This window comes from Parasteatoda tepidariorum, chromosome 5, assembly GCF_982258835.1.
Source record: "Parasteatoda tepidariorum strain Cologne lab strain chromosome 5, Ptep-v5.0, whole genome shotgun sequence".
NCBI lineage: Eukaryota > Metazoa > Arthropoda > Arachnida > Araneae > Theridiidae > Parasteatoda > Parasteatoda tepidariorum.
Window position 1 is genome coordinate 7,105,742 of NC_141759.1, and position 19,175 is coordinate 7,124,916.

General features: G+C 30.7%; 1 protein-coding gene across 18 annotated transcripts in view; it reads right to left on the minus strand.

Annotated features, from left to right (window-relative positions):
* LOC147808529 (uncharacterized) overlaps positions 1-19,175 on the minus strand; it is a 148,845-nt gene that overhangs the window by 98,093 nt on the left and 31,577 nt on the right. For 17 of the 18 annotated variants that reach the window (XM_087163294.1, XM_087163283.1, XM_087163298.1 and 14 more), the window contains 12 exons: positions 17,705-17,812; positions 16,750-16,857; positions 15,510-15,617; positions 13,445-13,552; positions 11,846-11,953; positions 8,741-8,842; positions 5,107-5,220; positions 4,219-4,326; positions 4,015-4,122; positions 1,780-1,887; positions 935-1,042; positions 728-838 (listed from right to left, as the gene is read on the minus strand). In XM_087163294.1, coding sequence (XP_087019420.1) covers positions 728-838; positions 935-1,042; positions 1,780-1,887; positions 4,015-4,122; positions 4,219-4,326; positions 5,107-5,220; positions 8,741-8,842; positions 11,846-11,953; positions 13,445-13,552; positions 15,510-15,617; positions 16,750-16,857; positions 17,705-17,812 — 1,299 coding nt within the window. The remainder of the gene's footprint in view (positions 1-727; positions 839-934; positions 1,043-1,779; positions 1,888-4,014; positions 4,123-4,218; positions 4,327-5,106; positions 5,221-8,740; positions 8,843-11,845; positions 11,954-13,444; positions 13,553-15,509; positions 15,618-16,749; positions 16,858-17,704; positions 17,813-19,175) is intronic. The other variant, XM_087163291.1, reaches the window with a different exon arrangement.

A 19,175-nucleotide genomic window follows, 5' to 3' on the forward strand; every position in this document is an offset into this window, starting at 1 on the left:
GAGACGAAAAAAATGGAGGAGCTGGTAGTAAAACCAGTTCAGTTTGAACCAGTTTTTAGAAAAAGTAACTTGATTCTCTTCTCTTGGCAGTTACAGAAATGTAATGTTCCTCGACAAAAATGACTTTCGTACTAGTTTTTGCTCTTTTCCGTCTCGGTATATATAGGCTTTCAACCCTGGTTATAGCGTATCTAATGACTCTTCGTTTTTTCTGTTCACACGTTAAAGAATTGTAAGCTTGTCTTACGCCGCACGAAAGTCAATTAAATATTTCTATCCGCCGTTTTTTCTCTTTTCCGTCTTACTTTCAGCCCAGTATTATTTATTAAGTTTTTTTTTCTTTTTACTTTGTTAACCTTTCAGTTGTGGCAATTTATTATAGCAAGCAACGCCACTGAACGGTAAATCGTGCCGTGAAGTGTTCACATTGCATTTCAGTAAGTTGATATTTGGGTTTTATTATTTAAAGATTATATAACTATATTTGGAGATTTTGTAAGCATTATAAATAAAAATGCAACATACTTACTAAGTTCTTTAAAAATATATTGTTAGTAATATTATTAGTTATCAAACAGTATCACTCTGACTAAATACGGCCCTCATGCAATACGGTGCTTTGTACACACAGTTCATCTCATGAGTGCCGGACAAATACGGCGCTTGTAATGAACGGATTAAACTTTCATTCATTTTTTAAAACCAGAATAATTGTTTTGTGCTTTACCTGTTTCACAATTCTTTCCAGAATAAGGAAGTTTACATGCGCACTTGTAGAAGCCATTCTTATCAAATGTACAAGAGCCACCGTTAAGACATGGATTGCTCGTGCAAGGATCTGGAATAAGTTAAAACAAATCATTAAACACTGGCGGTTTTTCTTTTTATTTAACATTTAAAAAATACATTTTCAGATAAAAGCAGCGTTACTTACCTTTCGTGCATGTTTCTCCAAAATAGGGAGATTTGCATTGGCATTTAAAATTAATGCCATAAAGGCTGCATGTGCCACCATTCTTGCAAGGACCAACAGTGCAAGGGTCTGAAAAAAATTGGTCAGGTGTAATAATTTATATAATTTAAAATAAAGAACAATCATACGGAAACAATTGTACTGACTGGCAAGCCGATTTCAAAAATGAGATTTTACAAAGTCATTGATGCCAAAAAAGACTCAGAGATGCCAACTGCTCCAGACATGCCAAAATAATTTTAAAATTTAAATAAATAATTTGCAAATATTTGACTATTATTGCTTGCTTTGTATGGCGTACTATACGACATAATCACTAGGAAATAGTGAATTATATAAACCTACGAATTATTTAGAAATAGTGGTGGATAAAAATTTACTAAATTGAATTTATTAAACCAAAAATCACGATTGATAAACTACCACTTTAAAATATATATTTGCTGTCCGGAGCAAGTTGGCATCTATGTACTTTTTCTTTAAAAAAAAGGGGAACAAGTCTATAAAGGTTGTGTTTTTAACATGATAATATATGTATAAAAAACTGAAGCATTAATTGGTGAAATGAATCCTTTCTGCACATGTCCTTTCTGCACACTCAAATCCTTTCTGCACATGTATATCACATATAATCCTTTCACACATTAATATGGATTTGCATAAACTGGAACAAGATTAAAAGAATATGCTTTTCAAACTATTAGAAAACAAAATACGAAAACATTTTATCATTTAGAATAAGGAAATTATAAAAAACAATTAAAATGGCGGCTAAATACTTAAAAGAGAAATAACTTCCTACTCACCAATTTCGCAAGTGTTTCCTGAAAAAGGTTTTTCACAGGTGCAATTAAATGAGTTCCCAAGAACCCTGCAGGTACCTCTATCTCGGCATGGTTTATTTGTGCAAGGATCTGTGAATAAATATACATGATAAATCTATTGCATATTTTCTCATTTGTGGCACGTGTGTCATAGATTTTAAAAGAAACGCGGAATAATTGCAGTCAAGCAGAAGAAAGGGTTGTTGCGTTGAATATTATGTTCCTTCTTGAAATTATTGAACTCTCCTCTAGTGACAGCTAAAAAAAGGTTTTTATTATGAAACCAGCCCTAATGGTGAAAATCTTGGTCAACTTTTAACTTTTTCATATATCGTGTTCTAAAGCTAAGAAGGGCCACTCTGAATGTCTGTTGATCCAATGTTCGGATCTTCACGATTTAGGACACAATCTTAATGGTACGAGGGGGTAGCTTCAAATATGCTAATTGTATACTGCAAATGATATTTTAGCTTACGAAATCAGACACAAAAACGTACTTTTTTTTTTAATAAATATACTTTTTTTTCTAACGTATTTGATTCAAAGTTTTGACTGCTCTCTTGATCAAACTATGGGTAAACTATTTCCCAGATTGTGGCTACGCCCTATATTTTAGAGTTCTGACAAACAAAGGTTTTTTAATTCAAAGAAAGTACGTTTTAGTGTTTGATTTCGTTACTTAAAATATCTCCAGCTCTAAAAAATTAGCACACGTGAGATTATCCCCTCGCATCATTAATATTGAACGTGAAGATCCAATCATTAGGTTCATTTTTTTTTACTTCTGTACAACATGTAAACTTTAATTGAAACTAAATTTAATGCACAGCCCAACTATATTTAACTATTCTAATTCTTCAACCCATCCCCCAATTAGTTTTAAATAGTGAATTAACCAAACTTTTCCACTGTCTAGCTGCTGAATGAGGTTTTTTTTTTTACTTTGAGGTTTCTTTACTTTGCTTTCGGAAGTGCTTTGATTTCAATTTTAAGTACTATCGAGAGATGTCCAAGTTTTTGTTAAAATTCTTTATGTAGTAGTATTTTAAAATCTGTTTTGCAGTCATTAAATTGCACAAACTACCATAAGCATGAATTTGAGATATCTCATCATAGTTAACCGCAGAAGTATGAAAACTATTTCCATATCTGACAGGAGATAGGGTAAAAAAAATCACCACAATTCTCTGTTACATGTTTTATACTACTTCATCACTCACCTCTCTATCCATAACTAGAGTATCGTATAATGTATATATGATATTGCTCAAAAAAGCAAACCTCTGTCACCAATAATAGGTATAACAGTCTACTACACCATACCCCATTTTAATGTTTAAAATTTCAACAGCCATTTTGGTTATTAGAAATAACTCTAAATAATTACTTCATAACTGAATTTTTAATTTAAAAGACACACACACGCAGAAATATTCTAAGAAATATTTTGCATACAACAAACTGTTCAACATAACTTAAATTATTACTGAAACTAACTCAATAAACCAACAATTAAATTAATCTGGATAATTACTTAAGGTAAAACTAATTTTCTTACTCTACTTAAATTACTAACAACCTAACAAATTGAATAATAACTATAATGTTGCCAATAGATAGAGAAATGTTCAATTTCAAGGTGCCACATAAGAAAAATATTTATAGAGTTTACGAACGAACGAATGAGTCCTCTTTTAATTCATTTATCATTTATTTACATTTTTTACCGATCACTGCAATAATCTTTAACTTCAAATACTTGCCCTGATATCTGGCATCTACTGAATGAAAAGTAATGAAACTTAAATGCCTTTTGAATCCGGGAAACTGTCAATTTCTGTGAGGAATAGTTTAATACAAATTCAATAATCTTGGTGGACTATTTTTGTACCTGTTATTGCGTTGCGCAATATTAAACTACATGATTTATAGACTTAAATAAGTTTAATTTTGTAAATTTCCAAGGTTGTTCAACCCTTAATATCGTTCAATTTTTCTGTATCCTTAAAAAATTCCTACACTGACTAGACTATCGAGCAAATTACAACATTTTAAATTTGATTCCATGATACAATTGCTCAATTCCAATGGTTAAATTTAACACCTTATATCGATTGTAGAAAACTTGCACGATGTTATAGTTCAATACACCATTAACATGGTTTGACATCGGACCAATTTTTCTGACAGAGTAATGATTATAAAATGATGATATACCTATTTGGCAAACATTTCCTTTAAACGGATTCACACACTTGCAGTTAAAGCCTGTTTTTTCCACATTGCACGTCCCACCATTTTGGCATGGATTCTTGTCGCACGGACCTGTACAATAAAGGGAATGCTTTGTATTGTTAAAGTTTATTGGTTCAATAATTCGTATCAGCATTATAAAAAATCCAAATGTTAAAATAAACTTACTTATCTCACATGTTGTTCCATTGAAGGGAGGTAAACAAGTGCATTTATAGTCTTTCCCATTTGGTTGACAAGTTCCACCATTCAAACAGGGTTTCTTATCACAAGGATCTTAAAAAAATGAATGTAGTATAAACGCATCAATTTTGAAAGACGTAGAACTTAAATTCTAAAAAAAATCAAATTTTACAATAATTAACTGACATAGCATTACATGCTATTTCTGAAAATCAACTGAAAGTATGCTCTAAGAAGATATTAATGTTTTTTTTTACTAACTGATAAAAACTGAATCTTTTTTTACTAACTGATACAATTTCAGCACAATTACCAAACTAACACATAAAAACCACGTATTTTTCAGACACGCTAAGAAAATAATGAAAAAAATATTTTAAAAGTACTGATTTAAAAGACATGAAATAGTTTTCAGAATCAATAAATTAAAGTAAGCAAATGAGCGAAAATTTTAAATTAATGAATACTCATTACCTTTAAGTATTTTTATTTTAAAAAAATTTATGTATAATTAATTTATGCATTTAAAAAACATAATGTAATAACATTACATAAAATTGAACATAAAATTTTATTTTGATGTCAAGACGTGTTTGCTTTAAAATTTACTAAAATGTCCTTTTAATTTTGTTCTCTCCTCTTTATTATATTTTTCATCGGATTGCATTTCTTTTTATTGAAAAAGTAGGTACCACAAGCAAACAAATAATTACTTGAGTGCATAAATATTTCAAACCTCACCCTTTTTTCATTCAAATATATTTTATACTAAAATTAACAATATATATATATTCAATTATTTACATTTAAATAAATATTTAACTATTTTAACAGCTGCTTAAAAAAATTAAGACTATTAGTATTCAAACTTACTAATGCAAACTCCATCAATTTCAGTTGAACCTTTAGGGCAAATACACTTTTTTTTCTCTAGAACTATAAACTCTGATTCGAATGTGCAATTTGCTCCTTTTCCGCATTCACAGGCTAAAGTAAAAGAATACAAATAACTAAAATAGTTCAATGATCTATTAAACAAACTAACATTACAAACAGACATTAAACAAACATATATTGATATATATTTGACTTGATATGAGGTGATACAAAGTACCTGCCTGCTGTAGCTGGCAACTGACTTCCTCATCTGTTATTTTTCCCTTTTTTTCAATTATTGAAAGTTGTAAATTTTTTAATGTTCTTTTAGAGATTCTCTATTATTTGTTTAGTTTTCTAGAGATACTGGTTAACTTGGTTAAAATTGATAAATCGATTTTGAAAGTTTCTAAAAACTGTTTTATCCACACGGATGAATCAGTAATTCAAACACATACAAGTGAGGTTGATTAGTTATGAAACTATGATTTTAAGTAATGGCGAAGAAGCTTGATTTTTATAAAATGCTTGCCAGTTTAAATAATTTTTTTACCACCACTTGGTAAAATCTTTCCTAATAACTGTAGAAGTTGGTAGCTATAGAAAATGTGCTGACACATTAATATCCGACGAGTATCATTAATATTGCAAGGTTTATAAAAAGCATAGCTGTCCACTTTAACGATTTTTGATATATAGTTTTCGTATTGGAAAAGCAGGGTAAAACCATTAAAGTTCGAAGCATTTTTTTAAAAAAAGCATACAAAGGTATAATTGAGGATTACTATATGTGCTTTTTAAATTCTTTGCTCTCTGATGGCTAAAATAATTTTGCAAAAGGTGCCTTTACAAAATGCGTCTTTAAGAAATGTTGTAGGACATTTACCCTTTAATGCATATATATATGTAATGTACCACTTAGTGGTGTCGAATACATTTATTATAAGTTTAAATATGTATGCAGATGCTCTTTTAAATTAGATATGCTATGTCTCTTTAAACAAGAACATTGACATTGAGTTAAAGGTAAATACTCTAATACTTTTTTTTTCACCGAAGTAACCTTTAGCATTGCTGTAAAACCGGTAGATCTAATATTAAAGCTTAACCCTTTCGCGCCGACTGTCACAAATACGTGACAGCAAAAAACCGTATCAATCAGGGTAAAAATGCAAAACTGGTAATCAAAGTATTTCTTTAGCAGTTTATTTGTGGGCGGAGTTATAATTGTTTGATTTATTTCATTCACCAATACTTTGTTCAAAATAAAACTATTTAGTTATACTTTGAATTAACATTGATTATATATATGATTAAACTAACAATAATTAAAATAAAAGCAAAGTAAGTCTGTCAAATTAGTAACGACTACATTTAAGTTACCGTTTTTTATTTAATTGCAACTTGATTCTGATTTTGTACGAAAGCTTTTCTGAATCACCCATCCCCAAGGGGTTAACATTGACTACCACTGGAAAATATCGTTCGTAAAACAGTAGTTGACAAATATAAAAAAGCGTTTAAAAAAAGTCAATTCATATATTATTATATATATTATAAAATACAGTGCTTAATTGAAATATCATATTCTTCAAAATAAGTACTAAGTGTAAAACAAATTTGTGCCTATCAATGCAAAGAATCTTAATCAGAAAGAGTAAAACAACTGCAGTTGTGAATTTTGTAACACATCTTCATTCAATTCAACAACATTAATTCGTGCACTCAGTTTATGTTTTTTATCAAGCTCTTATGCGTTTCCTGATTTTATCTCAGTGATTATCATTTTCTGTACTGACCGATTGAAATTTAACTTATCAAAGACCATCTCGTCATTTCCTGAAAGACATCCTGTCACCATTTTGATCTTCCGCAGAGGGGATGCACCTTCTCGGAATAGAAATCTTGCTGTTTCACCAAATACTCTGTAACTCGGAAGCAGCAGGTTCAAATTTTATAACTAATTTCTTCATTTCAGTTTACATCTTTCACAGAGCGTGTTCAAACCACAAGATGCTCAAAAAACGTCATGTCCTCCTCTCTAGATAGTAGTAGTAATTTATTTACGTCGCACTAAAGCTGCAAAATCAGCTATCGTTGACAATCTGGAAAACATCCCTGAGGATGATCTGAAGACATGCTATCACCATTTTGATCCTATGCTGAGGTCTCCTCTTTAGTAGCATGATGAGGTGTGAGCGAGGTCTATCACTTCACGATTGAACAGTTTAACGCGAACCGATACCACACACCTATGATTCACTGATCGTAGTGATGCTTGACTTTGGTGTTCTACTGAAGACCATGTCCTTGCAATCAGTTCACTGTGGTGCACTTCCCCTCTTGAATCAGCACACAATAAAAGTACCCATTCGTGGCTGAAAGAGCACTCGGTTAATTAGGAAGTAATAGTGTGAGAGGTAGGAGTAGTAAAAGTAGTACTCTGACTTTCCATTTTGGAGTTTTATGTTTCGTAATTGTTCTTGTAGCTCTCATGGATTAAGAGGGAAGAAATTGGTGACTTAGATCTTTAGAAGAATAGTTTTGAGAATTATTCAGCATACGCAATCAATATCGATTTATATTAATGTTGAAAAATGTATCCCTCAATTCGTATATTACATTTCGAAAATGAAGCACACCTGCAATCAGTGTGCGGGTGGGTGACCATTTTGAGAAGCCTGTGATGGGACCGAGGGAGTACGGTATTGGTCCTCGTTAAAATGGTCTACTGTAAAGTGCTCGACTTCGCTCAGGTCACCAGGCTACTCAAGGGGGGGGGGGCACCATCTCTTTAGCATAGGCAAAACAATTGTGATGATATGTCTTCAGTTCACCCTCCGGAATTCTTCACACATCGTTGCCAATAGCCCATTGTGTAGCTCTTGTGCGACATAACTAAATTGCAACTACAACAAGTGCAAAAACAAACATTTATTGTAAGGATTATTCAATTCCAAACTCAATGATATTCAGTGGGACGGATGTGTCATAAACATGCTGCCGTTAAGAAAACATAGTTTGATTACCCAATTAAATATGACTCAATCAATACTGAAGGCGTAATATCAATGAGAATATAGAATCAGGAAACTCATAGATTGTTCTTGTTGTTAACTTACGTCGCACTAGAGCTTCACAATGGGCTATTGGCGACGGTCTGGAAAACATCCCGGAGGATGATTCGAAGACATGCCATCGCAATTTTGATCCTCTGCGGAGGGGATGGCACCCCCGCTTCGGTAGCCCGACGACCTGCGTGCGAAGTCGAGCACTTTACGGTAGCACACTTTAACGAGGATCAATACAGCACACCTTCGGTCCCTACGCAGACTGATGCAAGTGGTCACCCACCCGCACACTGACCGCAGCCAGTGATGCTTGACTTCGGTGATCTGCTGGGAATCGTGTCTTAACGATCAGTCCACTGCGGGACAGAAAACTCATAGAAGTTATATTGAAAAAAAATATTAACTGAACACATTTGGTAAAACTGTTGATGCGTTAACTAAATCCACAATTGTGTTGTTGCATCAAACTGTAACAGATAACACTACTTTCTTGTTATTAACATTCAGAATAAGTAGAACGACTTAATAATAATAAAATAAAATAATTTTTAGTTTCAAACCTTTGCATTTCCACGTAGATACTTTTCCATATTCTGGTAGACAAATACATTGCATTTTTCCTGATGTATCTCTTACGCAGTGTCCATTTTCACAATCACATGCTAAAAATACATGAAATGTCTTTATTTATATTGATATTCAACCAGTTATTTTATAAATACTGTCTCTTTAAAATTATGCATTTAATTGTATTTTATTTTTCTTTTCAACCAAAGAAAATTTATATTAAATTTGATATCATATGAAAAGTTAAAAGTACAGTGCGCAAAATAAATAAAGAAGCACATTAGTAACGTTTCATAAAATAATAGGACTGTCATGTACTAAGATGCAGTCTTAATAGTCTATAATATACCATTTAGTTAGTGCAAATGTTACTCATACGTAAACATGAATAGGTTTTGGAATCAACGAAAAAAACGTTATTTATCTGATAAAGTATGCGTTTTTTTCCGACGTATTTGCATTCTACAAAATATCGCATCAATAGAGCGGTGAAAAGTTTTGACCCCTTTATGCTAATTTCAATTTTTAGATTTTTTTTTATAACATTTCCGGAACACAAATTTTTTATGCGGATTTGTTCGATCTCATTTATACGAAAATCAATTTTTCTTGTTTATTAACTATTACTTAGTGTTTTGATGATAGAAAAATTATACACTGTAGATAGGGCATACCGGTTTTTTGCCAGATTTTTTCCACCTAATTTTAAAAGAAAGTTCTAAAATTTAACAAAAAATTGGCCTAAAAGTTCTTGAGAAATAAAATTTAAAATACGCGTTGTACGTTAAAATAAGTATAAGAAGCCCATATTTTCATCCTATTAAATAATCGTCTTCATATTGTGGAAATTGGCCCTTTATTTTAATAAGCATATACTCAATTGCTTCTCTAAAGCTTAAAATGGTATCTTAGGAAAGGAGAACTCCATATTCTTGAACCTGTCGACCCTTTTGTATAGTGATCACGGAGCTGACCTTAGATCAGAAAGGAGATGGGTTCGAATCCCGGTTCTCTTTCATTCTCTGCGCTGTTCTTACTATGGAAACAACGTTGGCGCACCTAATATGGGGCTCCTGAAAGAGTGGCCAACAACTATTACTTCGCTACTATTACTTGAATGGCGAGAATACCTGAAAATATTCCTGAAACTAATCTTTCTATTCCCATTAAAAAAATTTAAATTTCATGAGAACCCAGTTATACCAATATTATTAGGTACTTTAAGGCTTTGAAAATTCAATTCTTTTTTTGCGTCTTTTAATCTTTCTCAATTTATGTCTGCGCAATTACATGAAAAGATATCCCTGATAGCAAAGTAAGGTTTATTTTATCTCAACAAAAACTCTTAATGTAAACCTTAAAAGGTTTGTAATACTGTTTATGTGTAAATCTTCTAATCTTAAAACAATCTGCTCTATTCTGCGCAAATTACCCGAATCCAAAACCTTGGAGAACAGCCTTCCATAAATGAAACCTTAAACCGCGGTTGACTCAAGGGTTTTAATCGTGAGAAAATCCTTTAATGAAGCTAGTCTCAAGGCGAAAATAATCTTAAATCTAGGTAGTTATAAGGTTTCTTTTCGCAAAGTCTTCCATGCTCAAGCTGAAATCCACCTTGTCTTGACATTTTAATGGAAATGCAATTTAAACCTATTGATAGTGTGACGTCATCTAAAACGTCAACATTGACCTAAGCGATCATTTTACCTAAAGACCTGGTTCCTTAGGACAGGACGCCGCCAGCTGGAAATCAGCGCTAACTTCTGATTGGTCCATTTGTGAGTTTGATAGTGTACGTCATCAAACGCTCATCTTGAACTCGATGACGTATGCTATCAAACTCACAAATGGACCAATTAGAGGTTAGCGCTGATCTCCAGCTGACGGCGTCCTGTCCTAAGGAACCAGGCCTTTAGTAGCAATACTCTGTAAAAAGCTTTACAAAATAATTTTTAATCCTTTTAGGATGAAAGGTTTGAAACTGCAATATTTTTGCTTTTCTTTGCAAAAATGTCATTAGTAGAAACATTTTCGTGTTAAAAAAAAGAAAATTCCGACGCAAGGTTTTCATGCTTTTTGGAATTCCTCTCAAAGTTTAATAGTTGGCAGTGATAATGTTATAAAAATACAAAAGAGTGTTTGAGCATTTTTAATGGTAACTGCAATTAGGGGAGAGTCGGGTAGCCCCGCCCACAGTCAATTTCATATGTATAGAATATTTTTTCAAATCAATGGGCCATTGGACATTAATTGCTATATTAAAAAAAGATTATTTTCAAAGTTTCAAGTATTTATGCAGCTGTTAACATGGTAAACAATAGTTTTGAAAATATGTTGAATACAGTAGTCATGAAATTAAGAAAAATTGGTTGAAAGTTGCTATTAAACTTCATTTTAATACTAGAAAAATAATTTTTTCTATACATACAGCATTAAAGTATGTAGTCTTAAGTTTAATTTGCACGAAGAAAGAAGTTTGTATGCGAAAAATTGTTCGAGTAATTACAAATTTACAAAAAAATTGGATTTCGGGTAGCCCCGCTCACATGAATGTCGGGTGTCACCTCCCAATTTTATTTCGTCGATAAATGTACGGTTGCAAAGATTATTATTTTATTGCTTCAAATTTGAATGTTATATACATTTTTAACAACAACTATTGTTGTTATTAAATGATAGAATTCACTAAAAGTATAGTAATATGTAATAAATAAAATTATTTTGTGATAAAAATGATAAATAAGGTTTATCAATTGTCAATACATTGGTCACTTTCATTTATACCTGAAAAAACAGTCAAACATAATTTTTGTAACTGGGCGGTGCTACCCGACACATTTTGAAAAGAGCTGAAAAACATGTTTTTTTTAAATTTCTATTTTTTTAAGTTAAACTATTCTTTTTTTGGTTTATTCTTTTTGCATTATTTAATTAGATGGTAAAGCAATAGAAACATATAAAAATATTGATTATTACTCAATATTATACATAAATATAAGCAATACTCCTTAAGTGGGCGGTGCTACCCGACTCTCCCCTATATTAATAACTTTATTAACCATTACTATGGCTACACTAATAATAAAATGTATGTTTACGTGTATCACACGTTTTTCCATCAAAGTGTCCGTTGCATTTGCATATGAAGTCACTTCCATTAATTTGGCATGAACCTCCATTTTTGCAAGGAATAGGATTGCATGGATCTACAAAAAATACAAGCATAGAAAAAGGAACGATTTTGAAGTTAACCTGTACACAAGTCTAAAAGTCATACACTAAGAACATGTTCAGTTTTAGAGATATTTAATACTTTCTTATGTATTTATAAACAAGTGAAATAGCTAAATGTTTTAAGCATTACCCAGAATGTACTACCAATACAAGATTGCAACAAAAATGCAAAGTCTCGTGAGACTTTTAAAAATTCAATGAGTAGATTAAAATGTTACTATGTCCACCTATGGTGACGTCACACTTTGACGTCACCTAAGTGTCAAAAAGAACACATTTAATTGTCGTGTTGGAGTAACCTTGTGATGAAGACGTGACGCTTCGCAATTTAGTCACACGATCAACCAGTAGAGACAATATGTAATAGTTTCGTCACACTGGATCACACTACGACTTTTAAAAATCACATTATAGTCTCACGCCTGGGTGACAACATCTGGATGACGTCAAAATAGTACGTCACAAAAGGAAGTTTTAAAAACCTTTTTCAACTGCGCATTGGAGTCACAAAAGACACACTTGGCATCCATAATGAGTCTACATGAATGTGGTATTTTTGTTGCAATCTCGTAACAAGGTTATCTGGTTATGCCAACAGTGAACCATATATGTATAGCTTTCAATAAATACATAATATTGAGCACAGTACATTTTGAAAAATCACTAATGACGAAATGCTAAAAATGACCCACACAAATCTTATAAAATGAATTTCCTGCAAATTGACCAAAAATTTCATATGTACTTGAGCTATTCATTTACCATTATACATTTTGATGTACTAACCTTTTCACAGCTTACTCTAACTTCATTATTACAATTTTTTTTTTTCAACTTCCTTTTTTAATGTTAATGTCATGCGAGAATAGAAAATTACTTACTCATGGTTTAATTCTTCGTACCTCAGAAACTATCAATTTTTGTGTCAAATATAAATTCCGATCAAAATTTTTAACTACAGTATATTACATTTTCAGCCGATTTTACAGAAAATTAATTTCTTTAAGACTTGTTCGCGATTCTTTATTTATTTATAATAATATTCGATAAGTAACCGCATGAGGCATGAATGATTATCTTTTATGTTCTGCAACACACAAAAGTACTGACACTTTCGAGAAAAAATCAGGAAGTGCGTGCCTGACGTCTCACACTTTCCCACTTTAGTAGCCCTAAATTTTTGAGTTATTTGAGGTTGTTTCAGAGAAAATACCTCAAGATAAAATACTTTCAAAAACGAAGTAAAAATTAAAAAAGAAACTGTCTTCAGCATTAACGCCATCGTTATTATATTTATTTACCGTTATTGTTTCTCGTTATGTACAGGTACATATTACCTATCTATTAATTTAAATATTTGTAAATATATTTTTTTTCCCTAATTTATGAAGAAAGGATAATCAAAACTTTTAGCTAAAAAAAATTTTTACTAATTTTTTTCTGAAATTATTTTATATCTTTACCTTTTTCACATTTGTCTCCAGAATATGGTGATTTGCAGTTGCACTTAAATCCATTTGAAGTAACACTACATGTTCCGCCATTTGCGCATGGGTTGGCCGTGCATGGATCTTTGAATAAACAGAATAATCAATAAACATGTTTTCATTTTAAAGATAATATAATTAAATTAAAGATGAATTTTATATCAAAAACATTAGTACAGGGGTAATAGCGAAGGAATGCCACTCGGAATAGACGGAACAGTTGTTGTACCACAAATTTAAATCGTTTTTTAAGTATTTAGTTTTACTTTACAATTAGTAGGAAAAATTCTATCTAGAAAAGAAGAAAAAAAAATTGAATGCAAAATTTCTAATATAAATTATAAGAAATACAAGATAGGCTCAAAACATTTTCATATGCTTTTTCAGCATTTACAATATATTCCGATTTCAACTTCAAATTTTAAAATTTACAAAGAAATCAAAATTTGATTTTACATTTTACAATTTAAAATGAAATACGATTTAATTTTTTAATTTTAAAATTTACTATGTAACCTGAGTTTTCCACTTAGAATTTACGATGTATTTCGTGATCATCGTTGTCATGTTTCTCATAAAAAAATAGAAAATTAATAGTAATTGCGAATTGAGAAAAAATAATTATTAAACAAAATGAAAAAATTAACATAAAATTAAAATATCATGCTAGAATAACAAAATAGGGGAGATAAATTGAAGTTAGCAGTGCTCGAAAAGACTCAGAAATTTTTCCAGTCCTCGAGGACGGCTTGTCCAACAATGAACCCGTCCTCCTTTGAAACTAACCCGTAGCTTCTAAATAAATAAAAATATAATTTTCTCTTATTTATTACAAACATTTACATAAATTGCACAATGAATTAGTAGTTACAAGGATTACATTATACAGGAATAAAAGAAATACTAGCCTACTGATAGTAACCTAGTATTTCTTTCATGAAATAATTTTTTTCTTTTATGAAATAATTTAAAGGTCAAGTTATCTGGAATGTCAATTTACCCGAGGGTACTGCGTTTTTTAAATGAATCAAATACGACGTTTGCCAGTTCCACAATCAAGCCAATGATTTACAGAGGTTTCTGCACAGAAATCTGAAAGGGGTTTTCCATTTAGGTAGATGTTCATAATTGCCTTTACAGCTTCTTGCTTAAGACAAGTACGTAATGTGCTTTTTTGTAAGTTCATTGCTGAAAAGTCCCTTTCAACTGCTGCAGTACGGGAGACAGAGAAGACATCAATTCCAACATGCGCAGTATGTTGCTGTATTGTGGATCATTTTTCTGCACTGTAACCTGTAAGACTCTAGTAAGATAACAAAAATTGAAAATGTATCACGAACATTAACGGGAAAATGGCCGTCCGCGGGGAATTTTTGACCGCCGAGGACGGAAGCCTGGAAATTAGCCCTGGAAATTAGTGTTATTTCCCGAGAAAACAAATAAAAGTTAAGTGGTAATTAAAATGTCGCTTCGATAGGCGTGAGAATAATTTTTTGATAGCTCGATAAGTTTTTTTTTAATAATACACAATAAATTTCAAAGACCACCAAAAATTATAAATATCAAACAAAAAAGATGCGTCAAACATCCTTCTTCTGGTCTTCATTTCAATTTCCCTAATTATCCCCAGAAGAATTTAAACCGTTAAGATAATCCTCTCGCAGAAAAGTATTGAAACTTTCGAGTGAAAATCAGGGACCGCGTTCCTAGTATCTCGAACTTTCTCTCTCTTAGTTCTAAATTTTTGAGTCATTTGAGGGTGTTTCAGAAAGTGAGTGCCACAAGCTAGAAAATATATAAAAAATTTCAACAAAAAAAAGAAAAAGAAAAAAAAATCTCTCTTTAGAATTTAAGCCATCTTTATCATTTTTCTTTACCGTTATTGTTTTTCATTATGTATTAGTACATATTAGCTATCTTATAATTTAGAGCCTTTTTAAATATATTTTTGTTCCTAATTTATGAAGTAAAGATAATCAAAACTTTTAGCTAAAAAAAGTTCTCACTAATTTTTTTTTCTTAAATTATTTTACATCTTTACCTTTTTCACATTTGTCTCCAGAATATGGTGATTTGCAGCTGCACTTAAATCCAGTTGAAGTAACATTACACGTTCCGCCATTTGCACAAGGTTTGGGCGTGCATGGATCTTTGAATAAACCGAATAATCAATAATCATGTTTTCATTTTAAATAATATAAAAATTAAATTAAAAATGTATTTTATATCAAAAATATTAGTACAGGAGTAATGGAGAATGAGAATGAATGTGGCGCGAAATAGGTGGAATAATTGTTGTACCTCAAATTTCAATCGAATGTTGAAAGAATGCGTTGTGAATTATTTTATCTTGAAAAGTTAGAGTTGAAGACAAAAATTATAATTTTACGAAATGCAAGATAAGGTCACGAAATTATTAGTATGCTTTTTTGTCAATTTCGATTTTAAATTTTACAATGTATTCTGATTTCAAATTTTCAATTTTAAAACTTACCGTAAAGTCCCATTTATGTTTAAAATATACAATGGGTTTCTTGGTCACCGTTTTCATTATATATTTTCTTGTTTCTTGTCAAAAATGGAGAATTAATTATAATTGAGAATTAAACAATTATTAAGCAAAATGAAAAAAAAATGAACGTATAATCGATATGCCACGATACATTAACAATATAGACAAGATAAATTGAAATTTCTTTTTTATTTCCTGAGAAAACAAAGGAAAGAGGTGATTAAAAGTTCATTTCAACTTTGATTGGTATGAAAAGAATTTTAAATTATACACAGTAAATATCAGAAAAAAATTTAAAATCCTCCACATGGAACAAAAGTAATGCTTCCAACGCCTTTCTTCAAGGTCTTGATTTCAGTTTTCTTAATCATCCCCTGAATAAATTTAACCATTAAGACAATCCCCTCTAAGAAAGGTTTGAATCTTTTGTGAGAAAATCAGAAAGTGCATTTCTAACATCTCACACTTTCTTTCTTTTAGCCCAAAATATGTGAGTTGTTATTTGATAGCATTTGAAAGAGAGTGCCTCGAGCTAGAATATGTAAAAACTAAGTGAAAGATTAAAAAAAATATCTTTAGAATTTGAGTTATCGTCATCATTTTTCTTTACCGTTATTGGTTTTCATTAAGTACATATTAGCTATCATCTAATATAGAACATTTTTTTAATATATTTTTGTTCCTAATTCACGAGGAAAAGAGAATTAAAGCTTTCAAATAAAAAAAAATATCGTACTAATTTTTTTTTTAAATTATTTTATAATTTTACCTTTTTCACATTTGTCTCCATAATATGGTGATTTGCAGTTGCACTTAAATCCAGTTGAAGTAAAACTACATGCTCCACCATTTGAGCAAGGATTCGCCGTGCATGGATCTTTGAATAAATAGAATAATCAATAATCAGGTATTAATTTTAAAGGTAATATAAATCAAATTAAAGATAAATTTTATATAAAAAATATTAGTACCCGACTTCTATTTAGAACCAATATGTAACCCAACTTCTATTTAGAATTTACAATGTATTTTGTGGTCACCGTTCTCATTATATATATTCACGTTTTTTTTTAATGAAAAATAGAGAATTAGTAGTAAATTGAAATTCGTTTTATTTCACGAGAAAACAAATAAAAGTTAAGTGGTAATTGAAAGGACTCTTCAACTTTGATAGGCGTGAGAAAAAATTTTGATAGTTCTAGACGTTTTTTTTAAGAAAAAATTAATACGCAATAAATTTCAAAAACCATCAAAAATCCTATATATCGAACAAGGTGATGGGTCGAACGTCTTTCTTTTAGGTCTTCATTTTAATTTCCCCAATTATTCCCAGAAGAAATTTAACTGTTAAGACAATCCTCTCTGGGAAAAGTCCTGAAACTTTCGAGAGAAAATCAGGGACCGCGTTCCTTAAACCTTCCACCTTCTCTCTCTTATCATTAAATTTTAGAGGGTGTTTGAGAGAGAGTTCCGCAAGCTAGAGAATGTCAAAAACAAAATAAAAAATTTAAAAAAAAACTATCTTTAAAAATTTAAGCCATCGTTATCATTTTTCTTTACCGTTATTGTTTTTTATCGTGCATTAGTACATATTAGCTAATCTTCTAATACAAAACATATTTAAATATATTTTTGTTCCTAATTCACGAAGAAAAAAGAATCAAAACATTTAGCTAAAAAAAATTCTTACTGACTTTTTTTCTTAAATTATTTTATATCTTTACCTTTTTCACATTTGTCTCCAGAATATGGTGATTTACAACTGCACTTAAATCCAGTTGAAGCAACTTTACATGTTCCTCCATTTGCGCATGGGTTGGCCGTGCATGGATCTTTGAATAAAAATAATAATCTATAATCATGTTTTAATTTTAAAGGTAATATAATTCATATTAAAGATTAATTTTATACTGAAGATATTTGTACAGGGTAAATGGCGTATGAATGGGTCACGGATTTGGCAGAACAGTTATTGTACTTCAATTTTCAATCGTTTTTAAAGTAGTTATATTTTTCCCATAGTTGAAAGAATGCGTTGACTGATGATCTGCGTCGTTTATGGTTCTGACTTCGATTTTTAATTTTAGAATTTACAAAGTATTTCGATTTCGATTTTCTATTTAAAATCTGACGTTTAATCAGATTTATATTTAGAATTTACTATGTATTTCGCTGTCACCGTTTTTATTATATATTTTTCTGGTTTCTTATTAAAAATGGAGAATTAATTATAGTTGGGAATTATAAAATTATTAAGCAAAATGAAAATAAACAAACATATAATCAAAATTCCACGATATATTAACAAAATAGGGGAGATAATTTGAAATTCGTGATAGTTTGAAGATCTGATTAAAAGAACGTTTTAACTTCGATTGAAATTAGAGAAATTTTTGATAATTCAAGGAATTTCTTTCTACAAAAATAATAAGCAGTAAATGTCAAAAACCACAAAAAATCCCTTATATCGATCAAAAGTCTTGCTTCCATCGTCTTTCTTTTAAGTCTTTAGTCCCCAACAATTTTATGCAATTTCCTCAATGTTTCCGTTGGGACAGTTGCACTTAAATCCCAGTTGAATTAACTTTACATGTTCCGTCATTTGCAGAAGGATTCGCCGTGCATGGATCTTTGAATAAACAAAATAATCAATAATTTTTATTTTTATTTTAGAGATAATATAGATTAATTTTTTAAAAAAAAATAGTATGCAATGAATGTTAAAACTATTGTATCTTGCCTTGCCATCATGTTTAGGACTTCAGTTGAAAATTAAATGTTGTGTTCAATGATTTTCTCTTTAGTTTTGATTTCTATCTATTTGAAAATGTAGATTTTAATTTTAAAATTTTCCTCTTTTTCAGTTCTGACATCATGTTTATTACTCCAGTTGAAAATTAAATGTTCGGAAAATTGTCCAAAATTATATCGTTGACAAGTAATGATGAAAATATATTTTGTTTGCAACGGAAAAAAATATAAAAAATATATTAACTTGCATTACCATTCTGCAAAGAGTTCTAGTTAAAAGTTTGTGTCAATTAAAAAAATTCAACTAACAAGAAAGCGGTGAAACTTTTGACTAACATTAAATTCTTTCGGCGATAATATAACAAGAATCTGTGCTCATAGTGTCTATGAAATAATTGAAACCTGCGTTGCCATCTCTACGAGGCGATATTAATGCTGTAGATA